This window comes from Oryx dammah, unplaced genomic scaffold (assembly GCF_014754425.2).
Source record: "Oryx dammah isolate SB20612 unplaced genomic scaffold, SCBI_Odam_1.1 HiC_scaffold_3, whole genome shotgun sequence".
In the NCBI taxonomy this organism is placed as follows: domain Eukaryota; kingdom Metazoa; phylum Chordata; class Mammalia; order Artiodactyla; family Bovidae; genus Oryx; species Oryx dammah.
In genome coordinates this window covers 33,206,812-33,222,774 of record NW_024070187.1, presented here as the reverse complement: position 1 = coordinate 33,222,774, position 15,963 = coordinate 33,206,812, and the positions used below count along the sequence as shown (strand labels likewise).

General features: G+C 34.7%; 1 protein-coding gene across 2 annotated transcripts in view; it reads left to right on the top strand.

Moving 5' to 3' along the window:
* Window positions 1-15,963, top strand: part of CCSER1 (coiled-coil serine rich protein 1) — a 975,365-nt gene that overhangs the window by 792,792 nt on the left and 166,610 nt on the right. For both annotated transcript variants that reach the window (XM_040237849.1, XM_040237850.1), the window contains exon 9: window positions 7,118-7,195. In XM_040237849.1, the coding sequence (XP_040093783.1) occupies window positions 7,118-7,195 (78 nt within the window). The remainder of the gene's footprint in view (window positions 1-7,117; window positions 7,196-15,963) is intronic.

Sequence of the window (15,963 nt, the reverse complement as noted above, 5' to 3'; positions counted from 1 at the left end):
TTGATACTTTTATTTTTACTTTGATTCTTCTAGGAGGTGGAACCAAAGAGCTATTGTTGCAATTTATGTCAAAGTATATATTGTGTATATTTTTCCATAGAAGTTTTATATTATCTGATCTTACATTTATGTCTTTAATTCATTTTGAGTTTATTTTTGTGTATTGTGTTAGAAAACATTCTAATTTCATTCTTTTACATGTACTTGCCCAGTTTTCCCAGCACCACTATGTGAAGAGACTGACTTTTCTCCATTGTATGTTCCTGCCTTCTTTGTCATAAATTAATGGACCATAAGTGTATGAATTTATTTCTGGGCTTTCTATCCTGTCCCATTGATCTATATTCCCCTTCTGTGCCAATACCATATTATTTTGATTGCTGTAGCTTTGTGATATAGTCTAAATTCAGGGAGCCTGATTCCTCTAGCTTTGTTTTTTCTTTCTGAAGATTGCTTTGGCTCTTCAGGGTCTTTTGTGTTTCCATACAGATTGTAAAGTTTTTTTTTTTTTTTTTTCCTAGTTTTTCTTAGCATGAGCCTTTGGTCATTATGTAGTGTCCTTTCTTATCTCTAGTGACAGTCTTTATTTTAAAGTCTATTTTGCCCAATATGAGTATTGCTGTTCCAGCTTTCTTTTGATTTCTGTTTGCACAGAACATCTTTTTCCATCCTCTCATTTTCAGTCTGTATATGTCCCGAGATCTGAAGTAGGTCTCTTGTAGACAGCATATATATGGGTCTTATTTTTGTATCTCTTTGGCCAGTCTGTATCTTTTAGCTGGGGCATTTAATCCCCTTACACTTAAGGTAATTATTGAGATGTATGTCCTTATTGCCATTTTGTGTTTGGGTCACTTTTTCTTTTTTGTGTGTGCATCTGTTGTAGATCTTTGGCTTGTGATTCCCACGACGTTTTGATATACCAGTCTACATATTTAATACAGCAGCTAACAAGATTGTTTTCAGTTTCTGGCCTCTTAATTTCAAATGCATTTTCAATACAGTATGTCCCCTACATACACACCTTCAAGTTGCAAACTTTCAAAGATGTGAATGTTTCTTTACGTGTCAAATCACATAAGTTAGTTTGTATGTCTAGCATACATTGTCACATGCATGCATCCTCTACAAGAGGTGGTGTTTTTGTGTCCATTATTGCACAATACTGTGTAGAGTACAGTACTACAGCATCTTTATTTCAGGTCCAGAATGTCCAGGAGCAAGAAATAGATAGAATTCAATCTAGCAAGGAACCAGAACCTGTGCCATTAATGTCAGGCATGAGTAGGATTGCAGCTTAGCCTCCATCTCCTGTTGCTGACAAACCTTCGACTCTAACGTCTTCTGCCTCTTCTCCCTCCTCCAGTCAGCAGTTCTTCTTGCTTGTTGACTTGATGCTAGTCCTTGTATACCAGCTGTTGTACTATACTCGTGTACGTCTTAAGTTACTAATCTGTAAGATTAAAGAGGTACTCTTTATTTTTTGCTATTTTTTATTTGTGTGAAAATCATTATAAACTTATTATAGTACAATGCTATATAGCTGATTATGTTAGTTAGGTACCTAAAATAACTTTGTGGAACTTATGAACAAACTGAATATATAAATTTGCTCCTAGAATGGAACTATTCATATGTAGGGGACTTACTATATCCTGAATTTGTACTCACTTAACAGTTGCTGGTTTTGGGTCTGTGCTTGTTTGTGGATGATTTCTTACTTTTATTGTATGTTTGCCCTTACTGTTGATCTTCCGTATATGTGATACTTCTGTTTCTAGCCATGGCCTTTCCTGTTTAGAGTCCTTTAGGAATTGTTGTAAAGCTGTTGTGATGTCAGATTGTCTTAACTTCACTTGCCTGTGCAGTTTTTGATTTCTCTATTGAATCTGAACAAGAGCCAAGTTTCCTAGCTTTTTGATTATTTTATCGTTTTTTAAATCACATTTTCTCCTTCTCAATTCTTCCCCAATGACATGTGCTTGCATGTGCACATGTGAAAGTGCAAAAATATACATTTATCAATGGTAACTATTATACTTTTTTATGATCTATAATTGGCCAATGGATAAAACATACACCAGAAATGATTCTTACAACTTAAGCAGAATATACTTTTAGAATATCCTGCTTGAACCAATTCTATTTTTAAAGGATTTAATGCCATTCAACATTTAGTTTTCAGTTTGCTTTTTTTATGTCTTTCAATTTTGTGTTATAATGCTGTATAAATTTTATCATTTTATTCCTGACTCATGTTCCAAATGCCTTGTTGGTTATAATAATGGGTATTTTGTGGAATTGCAGCTCTTAAAAGAAATAAGCTGACAAATCCTCAGTTCTGTTTGGTCACTCAGTCGTGTCCGACTCTTTGCGACCCCGTGGACTGCAGCATGCCAGGCTTCCTTGTCCATCATCAACTCCCAGAGATTACTCAAACTCATGTCCATCAAGTCAGTGATGCCATCCAGCCATTTTATCCTTGGTTGTCACCTTTCTTCTCCAGCCTTCAATCTTTCCCAGCATCAGGATCTTTTCCAGTGAGTCAGCTCTTCACATCAGGTGACCAAAGTTTTGGAGATTCAGCTTCAGCATCAGTCCTTCCAGTGAATATTCAGGAATGATTTCCTTTAGGATGGACAAGTTGGATCTCCTTTCAGTCCAAGGGACTCTCAAGAGTCTTCTCCAACACCACAGTTCAAAAGCATCAATTCTTCAGCGCTCAGCCTTCTTTATAGTCCAACTCTCACATCCATACATGGCCACTGGAAAAACCATAGCTTTGACTAGATGGGCCGTTGTTGGCAAAGTAATGTCTCTGCTTTTTAATATGCTGTCTAGGTTGGTCATAGCTTTTCTTCCAAGGAGTAAGCGTCTTTTAATTTCATGGCTGCAGTCACCATCTAATGGACTTAAACTGTTTTTACAGTACAGCAGAATGACTTAGTAGAATCATTAGAGCATTTAGGCAGGATGAACAGCAAAGGCAGTTTCATTTTCATGCTAGCTGGATAGCGACTATGCCTTTGGTATGTGTCCTTGTATACGTGAAGTGGAAGCAGCAATGACACTTGCAGCTTTTCCAGCCAGAATATCTTTTTAGAAAGGACACCAGATTTTGAAGACAGATAAAGGTTTTCCAACTTGCCTCTTTCACTTATTAGCCTATGTGACCTTTAGCAACAAGTTCAACTTACTAAGGACCAATTTCCTGTTTTTTTGAGAATAGACAATAACAGACATTGTACATTCTTGAGAGGATTCATATAAATTACTTGATACCAGTGCTTGGCATGTAACTGTATTCTGTTAATGTAGTGGTAAACATTATAGAAGTAGAGGAAAGGGTGAATATAAATAACTAAACTTGGCAAGTTTGTAAACTATGTATGTTTTCTTTGGTTTATAAACATTATTTATGGTAGCTGATTTTAATAGGTTTTGTACTACTCTTGATGTTAGATGAGATTAATCAAAAATTTGGAGAGAAAACCATTATATATTTTTATTCATATAGCAATATTCTATAAAATTCAAAACCTCCACATATTCAAAAGTCAAATAAATCAGCAGTGTAAAATAATCAAAAATATACATAATAAAATTCCTCTTTTTCATCCTGTTTTGCTTACTTTTTCTACAGAATGTGATAGTTATTTGTTAATTCTATTTAATAAGCACACATATGTTTTATGAACCAAAATTTTTATAGTTTAATAAATATTAAATTTTATACAATTAAACACAATTTAATAAATATTAGTATTTTAATTCCTTGGAAAGTGTCTGGGGTTTACTTATAAATTGTATCTGCCAAAAATTGAATTGTTTAATACTCCTTTGTCCTTCTGAGAGAATCTGGAAGAAGAAACTGAATTGTTTGCTTATATAGAAAAATATTGGAAAAAGGCTACATTAAATCACATGCATGTGGAAATTAATTGATGGTCCAGAAAAATAAATTTTAATGTACTTCAAATGTTTCTTTTCTCCAGGTTGCTTCCTTGTAATTCTTTTATGGAAGGTGAAAGGAAGTATTTAAATAAGTTCTGTTGTAATTTAATTATTATTTGGCCTTTCATTTCATTTTCCAAATAATATTTGAAAAATTAAGATAAACCTAAAATCCTTTGATATAGAATTCTATCCTCTCTGTCATGGACTTGATTTACCACAGCCTCATTTCTTTCTATGGTCCCTTTCATTGTTTCTCCTTAAGCAAGTTTGAACTAGTAGCTGTTTATATATATATCTTTGTCAGGGTCTCGCTCACTTCTAAATATTTTCAAATGTCATTGCCTAAGAAAGACACCGTATCACTTCCACTCCAAGTGGCTAATTTTTTTTCAAACAACCATTCAGTGACAGCAAATGTTACGTGTTACTACTTTTTTGCCCTCTCCTGACATTCTAATCGGAGAAGGCAATGGTGACCCACTCCAGTACCCTTGCCTGGAAAATCTCATGGACGAAGCAGCCTGGTAGGCTGCAGTCCATGGGGTCACTAAGAGTCAGGCACGACTGATCAACTTCCCTTTCACTTTTCACTTGCATTCATTGGAGAAGAAAATGACAACCCACTCCAGTGTTCTTGCCTGGAGAATCCCAGGGATGGTGGGGCCTGTTGGGCTGCCATCTCTGGGGTCGCACAGAGTCGGACACAACTGAAGCGACTTAGCAGCAGTAGCAGCAGCACATTCTAATAGGAGTCTAAATAAACACAACTTGTTAATTCTCATTTTAAATTTATACTGGAAAAAGTGGCCACATTTTCACTTACCTTTTTCAAAAAATGAAAACCATCCCTTTACATATTACATCTTAGATTATCTAATCTCCATTTCACTATTGTCTGGATAGCAGCTCTAGAAGTTTTGGAAGAGGAAAGTTAGAAGGTTTGGTCATTAATAATCCATAAGGTATTTTTTGTAAATACATATCAGTGTCAAATTATGTTTACCTAAATTATGTATGTATTTTGTTAGCCAACCTGGATAACTTTCATATCTTATTAACAATTTAAGGAAAAGAGCAAGAGAGTTCCAGAAAAACATCTAAAGAGCCTCTTGATGAAAGTGAAAGAGGAGAGTGAAAAAGTTGGCTTAAAGCTCAACATTCAGAAAACTAAGATCGTGGCATCCGGTCCCATCAGTTCATGGCAAATAGATGGGGAAATAGTGGAAACAGTGGCTGACTTTATTTTTCTGGGCTCCAAAATCACTGCAGATGGTGATTGCAGCCATGAAATTAAAAGATGCTTCCTCCTTGGAAGGAAAGTTATGACCAACGTAGACAGCATATTAAAAAGCAGAGATATTACTTTGCCAACAAAGGTCCGTCTAGTCAAGGCTATGGTTTTTCCAGTAGTCATATGTGGATATGTGACTATAAAGAAAGCTGAGCACTGAAGAATTGATGCTTTTGAACTGTGGTGTTGGAGAAGACTCTTAAGAGTCCCTTGGACTCCAAGGAGATCCAACCAGTCTGTCCTAAAGGAGATCAGTCCTGGGTGTTCATTGGAAGGACTGATATTGAAGCTGAATCACCAAAACTTTGGCTGCCTGATGCGAAGAGCTCACTCATTGGAAAAGACCCTGATACTGGGAGGGATTGAGGGCAGGAGGAGAAGGGGATGACAGAGGATGAGATGGCTGGATGGCATCACTGACTCGATGGACATGGGTTTGTGTGAACTCCGGGAGTTGGTGATGGACAGGGAGGCCTGGCGTGCATGGTTCATGGGGTCGCAATGAGTTGGACACAACTGAGCAACTGAACTGAACTGAAGGGAAAGAGAGAGTATTCACTTTTAAGTGAATTTAATTTAAAGGAAAGAGTATTTCTTAAGGAGAGGGAAAGGAAGAGAAAAGGAGGAGTAACCTGAGGGGTGAAGAGGAGGAGAAGAAACAGTTTTGTGTATTGTTAGGTTTGTGATGACTACTATCTCTTCCTGGAAAAAAATTAAATGATGAGTTATATCAGTTTTTATCATTAAAATATTATACAGCTATTTTATTGACCAAGTAAAGAAAATAAAATAAAAATCTCCTTAAATCAACATAAGACAAAAGCAGAACCTAGTGGAATCACATGAACTTCTTGGGAAACCCAAGTTAAACTTGTTAACTTAAAGTTTGCAGACTCATTGAAATGGGTGGTAATCATAGTAAAAAATCCCAAGATGAGGTGTGATCATGTGAGTACAGCACTCCGAGCTGTGCTAGACACACAGTGAACACATTATAATAAATATGCAAAGATAATTTTTACTCTAAGTGACACATTTAGTAACAAGACCAGAGCCAGAGGCCCAGTCACATTGTGTGTATATGCATGCTAAGTTTCTTCAGTTGTGTCCAACTCTTTTTTTGCAACACTATGGACTGTAGCCTGCCAGGCTCCCAGTCCATGAGATTCTCCAGATAAGAATACTGGAGTGAGTTGCTATTTACTCCTTCAAGGGATCTTCTTGACCCAGGGACTGAACTGAGTCTCTTGTGTCTCTTGCATTGGCAGGTGGGGGAAGCCAACCACATTAGTAGACCAGAATTAGTACATTTGCATTTGAGATATGAAATCCCAAACTTTGCTCATGTTTTGTATCTCTTAATTATAACAGGGTTGGATTCATGTAGGCTCCCCTACAGGGCAGATTCCTAAATGTGTAGATTTTGGAACGAGAGAATTAGAAGCAGTAAATAATTAAAAATATACTAAGTGGAATAGGATGGTATTTACTGAAAATGTTTTGAATTTTAAATGTAAACATTCTGAAACTGTATCAGTAAAATCCTCTCAATTTAAACAGTAGCTTATAGAAAACTTGGCGTAATCATTTGATATTGGATTTAAGCAAAGCATGTCTCTAGCCTTCACCATGATTCTGACTTAGTGGTTCCTGTATTAAAAGAAAAGATGCCAAAAACGACGTTATTATGACCTGAAAATTAAACCTCTGAATGTTCAAATTGATAAGTAAAGCACCACCACAGCGAAATATATGCACAATCATGAATTGTACAGTAATCAAATTTTAACGGGGGGGGGGGGATATTAGTGCAGAAGCACGTGACTCACAAAAATGTGTTTTGGTTTTGCTCTTTTTTTTTTCCTCCAGGAAAAAGTTCAGCACTTACAGAAGGCTTTTGCTTCAAGAGTAGATAAATCCACACAAACTGAACTTCTAGGCTATGATGTAAGTAGCTATATAAAACCATTTTTATCTTTTTTATTGGTATTCAGACCTCCACAGCTTATTTACTTCTATTGCTGCTATGTCCATGCATTGATTTAATAGGATTGAGTGGTACACCATTTATCTTTTGCTCTTAAATAATCCCCAAATACCTTCTGGAACTGAAAAAGATAATTACAGGCACTGACTAGCATACCAATGTCTTATTAATTTCTGTAAGCCAACATCTCTAATACAGTCTTCTGAATTAGTGAATTTGCAGACATGTGCAAGAGACGTATTAGAATACTAAGACAATTTATTTTTAAGAACGTACTGATTTATTTATTAACAGTTTAATAAAGTTATTATGTTTGCAATCACCAAGGGCCAAGTACATCATTTTTACATTCTGGCACATAAAAGGGAGCACAACTTTGCAGAGAAATTTACAATACTATTTTAGCTCTTGGGCTTTTGTGTGGGCTGCAGAAAGTAATTTAATTGAAAGTTAGCATTTTTTTCCTTCATGTGAAATATTTGTTGAACTGTCAAAATAGGATTGTAAAACATGTTTTAATACAAGATGATTTCCAGTAAAACTAAATGATTTTAGAAAACTTTGATTCAAATATGTACTAAACAAAGCTATGAAATTTTCACTTTGCCTAAGTTCACAACTTTAAATTTTCTTTCTATGAAAACATAAATCTTCTTTATGTTGAACCTAACATTTGTGAGAACACTCTGCTTTTTTTTAAAAAATTATTAATATTATTTTTACCAGTCTATTTACAAGTAATAATAGAAGAGAAATTTTTAGATTTCATGAAGGGGTTTAATGATAAAATGCCAATTTATCTGCATGTTCTTATTTGTGTTGCCTTTCAAAGTACATTAACATATGTAACATGAAGCTGTCTATCTCTATTAGGAAATAAATCAGAGTTTTGAATTTCAGCTAAAATGGTTTTCAGATAGTTATGTGCATTATTTTTTTAATTAAAAAACATTAAAAGCTATCCCTTTCTTTGGAGTTATTCTCTTATTTCATGTTTATTCTTCTGACTATAATACTTCAATTCCAGTGCTTTGATATTTAAATGATAATGTTTCAGATATTTAAAAGTAAATGTTTTTAGTAAGTTCAAATATGCTTTAGTGCGCTAATTCAATATTTATCTGTTTAAGAGGAGTTATTGTTTAATTTTTTTTCTAGTACATATTATTTGTGCTTAGGTTTTTGGGATATAAAACCAGTATGTATTTTACAATTAATAATCCATATTTTTTAAATCTGTGAGTCAGTTGTCCAATAAGAACAATAAATTCATAGTCCACATTAAATCTTATTTCAACATAAACTCATTTAACACAGGAGCTGCAAATAAACTTAGAATTCGCTTATTTCAGTGCCCTCAATTTTTAAACAAGTTGACTGAGTTCCAGAAAAGTGAAGTCACTTGTTCACTAGTGCACGTTCTTTGTGGAAATCTGGTCTTTTAAAAAGTAGTGTTTATCCTTATAACAAGGAAAAAGGAAGTATTTATGCATTTGCACTCAGATATTTCATTTTACTCAATTTAAGAGACTGATGTTTAGCAGACTAAATTCTAAATTTCTAAATGACTGAATGTAAATGTAGAATATAACCCTCTTAGATCTATAGCACTATTGGTGCCAGTGAGAAATGATCACTAAGACGTGAATGGTATCTGTGGGGAGATAGCTAAGTTGTAGCTAATAGATATTCCTTATGCATTTGAATGCCTGTCTATGCCCCATAATTTTATTGATTTTACAAAATGTCTTATACCAATGGTATTTAATTCTCCAAACATCTAAATAAAAATTAAAGCTGTGATCATAGTTAATTCTTGATCATTCCTAGCTTCTTCTCATATCTGACAATGAGACCTTAATGTATTTTACTAGATAAAAGTAATATTAAAGAATAATTTCTTAGTAATGAGTCCTTAAAGGATCCCTTTGAACAAGTTTCTGATATGATTTGGGTAGTCATTAACATAGAATAATGTTCTAAAGATTTCATATTTAGTACTTCTTGGTAATATATTTTAGGACATAAGCATCAGAATCAGCAAATTACCAAAGATATGCAAGCAGAACCTTCTACCAGTAACTAGGTGTAACTGTCATAATAGATTTTAAGGCAATTAGTATTAAAAAAAAAAAAAAACTGGGATGGGAAATATTTTAAATAAGACAAGTAAAGCATTTAAAATCTGCTGAGTCTTGTAACTATTTGGAATATTATTGATTAATGTAACTTTTCCATGACTGAAATATATTTTCTATAATTTTCAATACCTGTTTATAATTTCTTATATTCTTGTATGCAACAAGAATAATTTGTTATCTTTGATATTTTGCTCTCATTTTCTCAGGAAATATAATTTATCTTTAATTTATCACAAGTGTGTATATATATATATATACCTACATACAGGCTGGAGGAGTGCAGGGCAACTTACTCCAGTATTCTTGCCTCAAGAATCCTCATGGACAGAGGAACCTGGTGGGTTACAGTCCATGGGGTCGCAGAGTTGGACTCAACTAAGCACACAGTACCAACCTTTTAGGGACTTCGCTGGTGGCTCAGATGGTAAAGCGTCTGCCTGCAATGAGGCGGACTTGGGTTCGATCCCTGGGTCGGGAAGATGCCCTGGAGAAGGAAGTGGCAAGCCACTCCAGTACTCTTGCCTGGAAAGCTTCATGGACAGAGGAACCTTGTAGACTACAGTCCATGGGGTCGCAAAGAGTCAGACATGACTGAGCGACTTCACTCTCTCACATACATGCTCTTTGAAATTTGCAGTAGTATTTGTGAGAAAAAAAATCCTGTAGAGATCTTGCATATTATGGATGATGTTTTCACCTCTTTCTTTGTAAAACTGTCAATATTAGCCACAAATTGTTCCTTACTGATCTTTATGGATCATGTTTCAGTGACATGAATGTCAGAATATAATCAGTTGTGTCCGACTCTTTGCAATCCCATGAACTGTAGTTTACCAGACTGCTCTGTCCATGGGATTTTCCAGGCAAGAGTACTGGAGTGGGTTGCCATTTCCTTCTCCAGGGGATCTTCCTGACCCAGGGATCGAACCCAGGTTTCCTGCATTGCAGGCAGACACTTTACCCTCTGAGCCCAGGGAAGCCCTGTAAGAGACTATAATATCTATTAATATAATTTCTTTGTGAAGATAGCTGTTACTACACATTTTGCTTAAGATAGGAAATAGAATCCCCAGAAGATATTAATTATAATGAAAACTATTAAACGAAATTTCCCAAAATTCACTACAGTGATTAAGTTCAAAGGTTTGTACAATAAACAACTTCTAGCCTGCCACAGATTTATCAAGAGTCTTAAAACTAATGCAAGTGGAAAGAATTATTTTAAAATAATTTCAGAGTGTCTCAGCAAAGGCCTGTAAACACAATAGTTCTTATGATGAGGGAGATTGTTAAATAAATGATGAATGTGTCTTAAATAATCAATGCCAATTTAACCTCTTTCACCCTCCTCTTGTCTGCACAGGCTTAGTTTATTGAAAGATCAAAGAATAATTTCTTAGGTGTCAGTTGTGTTATTAAAACAGGATGGAAGATGAATAGATGTAGTCAGATAGCAATGTTGTCGATTACAAGATTATGTTAAGAGGTAGGCAAAACTCTTCTGATTACATCAGCTGTATAAATAGATGCTTCAACAAAGCACATATGCTGCCTATAAAAATTTTATAGTTTGAACTACTGCAAATAACATTTTGGTTAAAGCAGTTGAGAATGAATGACCAAAATGCTACAGTGAAATTTTATTTTCTGACAGTGAGAAGATTCAGATCCTTTAATTAATTTGACACCATTAGGGACAATTTTTTAACTTCCTTGGGCTTCCCTTGTAGCTCAGTCGGTAAAGGATCTGCCTGCAGCGCAGGAGACCTGGGTTCGATCCCTGGGTTGGGAAGATCCGCTGGAGAAGGAAACGGCAACCCACTCCAGTATCGTTGCCTGGAAAATCTTACGGACAGAGGATCCTGGTGGGCTGCAGTCCATGGGGTCGCAAAGAGTCGGACATGACTGAGCGACTAACACTTTGTTGTTCTACAGAAGATTGTCATTTTCAAAGTGACTAACTTTAGGTGTAAATTTTCCTTTCAGGTACTTCCCAAAGTTGACTCAGAACAGTCACAGTGTCTTGAGATTGCTCTTTTAGGCAGAAACATTGAAATGTTAAGATCTTCCACTCATTGGCATATGTTTTACACTTATATTTAAAACAAGTGTTTAGTAGAACTAGGAATGTTTTGTTCATACTTTAAGAGTTTTAAAGTTACCAGGTATTTCATCAGATATTATTATTCATCACTGTTATTCTAAATATTATTAATAGTTTGTATGTGGCTATTTTAAAATCAGCTGAATTGTGGTTTCACACATATTATGTCTCAGTCATGTATGAGTGAAGCATAAATCAGCATGGAAATGTATGCTCATACCTCTGTGTGTTCTGCAAATATTTTAATACATTTCCAAGGGTGGGACTTGCTTTATAAACACAGCTTTCTACTTAACTAGTTGCATTATGAATACAGATTTTGAAAAACTCAATGCAATTACCTGTGTATTTGCAATCTATGCTATTTTTCTCATGTTTAGTTTTGCAGGCCCTCCTGGCACAGTTAGTAGTGTTCAGGGAATTCTAACAAATAAGAAAATAGTTCATAATGTAATGAATAAGAGTAATTAGTTTTTACAGTAATTGTTTTATTAGCTATTAGAGCAGGAGAGTATTTTGTGTTATGCGAATACGTTATGTCAACTTACGTGTTAAGCCCGGGCTTCCCAGGTAGCTCAGAAGGTACCTGGTCTTCTGCCTGCAATGCAGGAGACCAGTGTTAAATCCCTGGGTCAGGAAGATCCCATGAAGAAGGAAATGGCAACCCACTCCAGTGTTCTTGCCTGGAAAGATCCTGTGGATGGAGGAGACTGGCAGGCTACTGTCTGTGGAATCACAAAGAGTGGGAGACGACTGAGTGACTAACACTTTCATGGGTTAAGTCCAATTCTGAGAACTGAATAACTATTGATTAGGCTGTCTCATCCGACTGCTAATAAAGTGTAGTTTCTTAAATCTGTTTTAGATCCATCTGTAGCTATCATCTTTCTTAAATTCAGTACTTATCCTGATCATGCCTCAATGTGATCCAGTATTTAGTAAAGGAGTGGCTTCCCCCAATGTGCTTCATTCTTTAATATTTACTTAGCTCAGTTATTTATGTTGATTTTTAGAAACTAAAAAAATAATAATAATAATCAGGTTTAAAACTGAATGATATATTCCAGGTTTTCTTTCTCTCTCTCTTTTTTTAAGGTTTTTAAAATAGCATTTAATACTTAAAAGGTAAAATGTGCATAACAGAAAGCCAAAAAACACAAGAAGAAAAAACAAAGTCATTCATAATCACAAGCAGTTTACTGTTTGATGTGTCCTTCTTGGTTTCATTTGTGTATTTCTTTTGAACTCCAATTTTTGTATTACATTAAAGGCAACTTTCAGACAAGAACATTGATGAAAACACTGGAAACATCTGCCACAGTTGTTTGCTAATTGATGGAGGAATCACAGCTTACCTAGTGGTAACATTCTAAGGGCATCACTTCTGAAAATCCATGCATGTATTCATTCAACAAATATTGATAAGTGCTTCCTGGAAGCCAGGCCTTGTTCTGTGTACTTGAACTACATCCTTTAACCAAACAATCCCTCAGGGAGATTGCATTTCATTATTATATTTAAAACAAAAAAATTAAATATAATAAATAAGCAAAGTATATAGTATGTTAGAAGCTCCTAAGTGCTATGTAAAAGAGAAAACACAGGGAAAAGATAATTGTGAGTGTAGGGGTATGGTCAGGGTTATGATCAGAAACTTTATATAAAGTAATCTGGACAGATCTGAGGGTGACATGTGCCTTGTAAGACTTGAAGGAGATGAGATGAAAATCACCATTAGCCAGAAATCCTTTTGTGATGTGCTTCTTGAAACCTGTTGAAGACCCTCAGTCAGAACAAATTGATGTGTCTTGGCTCCATGGATAAGAATAATTGGCTTCATTTAGGGGCCCTCTATTATAAAAATAGGCATTAAACACTAGAATCAGACCCAGTATACCAAGCAACTCACACTAGAGGAACCCAGACCACCCGAGGAAATAGCCTGCTCAGCCTCTTAAGATCATATTCACTTATCATAGGCACTGAGAAGAAAGCTGGGTAAAATCAAGTTTGATAAGTAAACTACATTTGCTTTTCTTCTTTTTTTTTTTTTGCTTGCATTGTCTCCACCCTCTTCTCTCTCTGTGTACCATTATTCTTCAGCCCAGGCAGTGCTAACTCTATAAACTTTAAAAGTATAATTAGATTTCATTGTGTATCTACACATCCCAGTTATTAGAGCTATGCTACTAAAAGCAAATAAAGCACTCAGTAATTGGTGAAAAATGAATATATTAACTGAAAGACTCTAATGTTATTTTTATAATCCTAAAAAATCTGTAACAAATCAGTATGCATTATTTTACTTTATTCACAAGAATCATACAGAAGTACATATTGCTACCCTACATTTTTACTCTGTATTTGTTATATTGAACTAATATTTTGCAGTGACTACTTTGCGCCTTTTAGAAGACATATTAATATTAAATTTAAACGCCAATCAGCATAGACAACCAGGTGAGGTGAAAATAACCTTTAAAACATGGATGACAACATGCAGTTGTCCTTAACATACTGCATTAAATTGTTCTTTTTAAAATCCTGGATCTTTATCTAGGAACTAGATCATTCCTGGAATGTCTCCAGGTCTTTAATTCTTACTACATAGAATTGGTGTTAGTTAACTGATAGTTCTTTTGTTAAGTGAATCTGTGGTTGAAATGCTGATGGGGGAAATAGCAAGGCTAAGTTTTAACCAAGAAAACTCATATATTTGTAGAAATATTAATTAAAGCAAAGCAAAAGAGCACACTCACAAATATTTTATATAGCTCAAATTATGTGGGGGAGGAAAAATTACTTTCCCTCTACCCTTCTTGGCCGAGGACCCCACTCTACAATAATAAGAGACAGAATAGCTGTAGAAAACAAACAAGTTTAGTAATATGTATACTGCCTGTATAAATGGGAGATACCCAGGAAGGCAGTAATTCCTTGAAATGGCCTAAACCACCACCTTAGGTACCATTTCTAGCTGAAGACAAGAGGATGGGAGTAGGGAGGATAGTTATGGGAAGTTTCCAGGAAAAAATACAGTAAACAAAGGATTCGATTGTTACGCAGATTTAGGTTGGTGCCTTCTTCATAAATAGAATTTTCTAGAGATTTGGTCATCTTCCTCCTTCTGGTACAGAGAAGGAGATACCCTTACAAACAGAGGTTCATCTTAAAAATGTGAATTCTTCTTACAAAAGGTAACTTCTTAGTTTTTTAGAGCTTTTCCTGCTGTTTCTTAAAAATAACAAGTTCAAGATAAACCATTTGTCAAAGAAGCATGTTTTGGTGTAGTATATTTTGTTCTCCTTCAACTAGTAATAGTGAGGATCATACTTGCTTAAAATTATGTTGATTCTGTGATAGTACTGATATGAGAAAAGAAATGTAGATATTTGTTGAAAAGAAAAATATTCCCAACCCACTTCTACTTCCATCTGAGATTGCCATCTCTATAGGAAATCTAATTTCAAAATATCAGATATTTCCTTAGAAAATTCTAAAAGTCATTTAGTATTTTCCAATATGCTAAATGTCATTGCATAAAAGAGAGTCCCTTCTGAAGGAAGAAAACAAAATGTATATACTAAAGACAGCTCTCAGTGTCTATTTATCATGATTATGGAATTGTTGCTAATCAGAATTTATATTAAGTTCTAAGAGTTTATTCAAGTTCTGTTCAATGTAAATCATTGAGTGTTTATACTTACTGATTTCTAGAGAAAGGAATGGTTTCCTTTAATGCGGTCTACAAGTAAGAAAATCTATAAAATGAAATTTATTCTTTATATATGTATATACACATATCCTTGCAATATAAGTATAAAAATATTATAGAGATAAATATATAAAGTGTTAGTCACTCAGTGGTGTCTGACTCTTTGTGACCCATGGACTGTAGCCCACCAGGCTCCTCTACTGTTCTCAGGCAAGAACACCGGAGTCGGTAGCCATTACCTTCTCCAGGGGACCTTCCCAACCCAGGAATTGATTCCCATTTCCCAACCCAATGCCTTGCATTGCAGGCAGATTATCTACCATGGAAGCCACCAGAGAAGCCCATCAGTAAAGCTGTATATATACCTAAACACATATATACACACAAATACTTACATGACATAACTTTAAAAAAGAACCTACATTCCATTTACTATTTTTATTATACAGCATAGGATTAGATGCAAATTTTTAAACTTTTGCATATACATAATAAAAATTATACACTAATATGTTTTAAATGGCTATTCAAATTTTAATATGATTAAATTGGAATTAAAAAAATATTGGCTGGGTATATTTGTGATCTAATTATGTCATATTTTGTATAAATTAATATTTAACTGTTTTTTAAAGGTAGTAGTCACATTGACTCCCTAAAAACATTAACTTTCAGTAACTTCCATAAAGAATTTCAGATCGAACCTAAAATATAGAGAAATATATCAGATTTCTAGGACTTTATACCTCATATCTTTTTTTAGCCAAG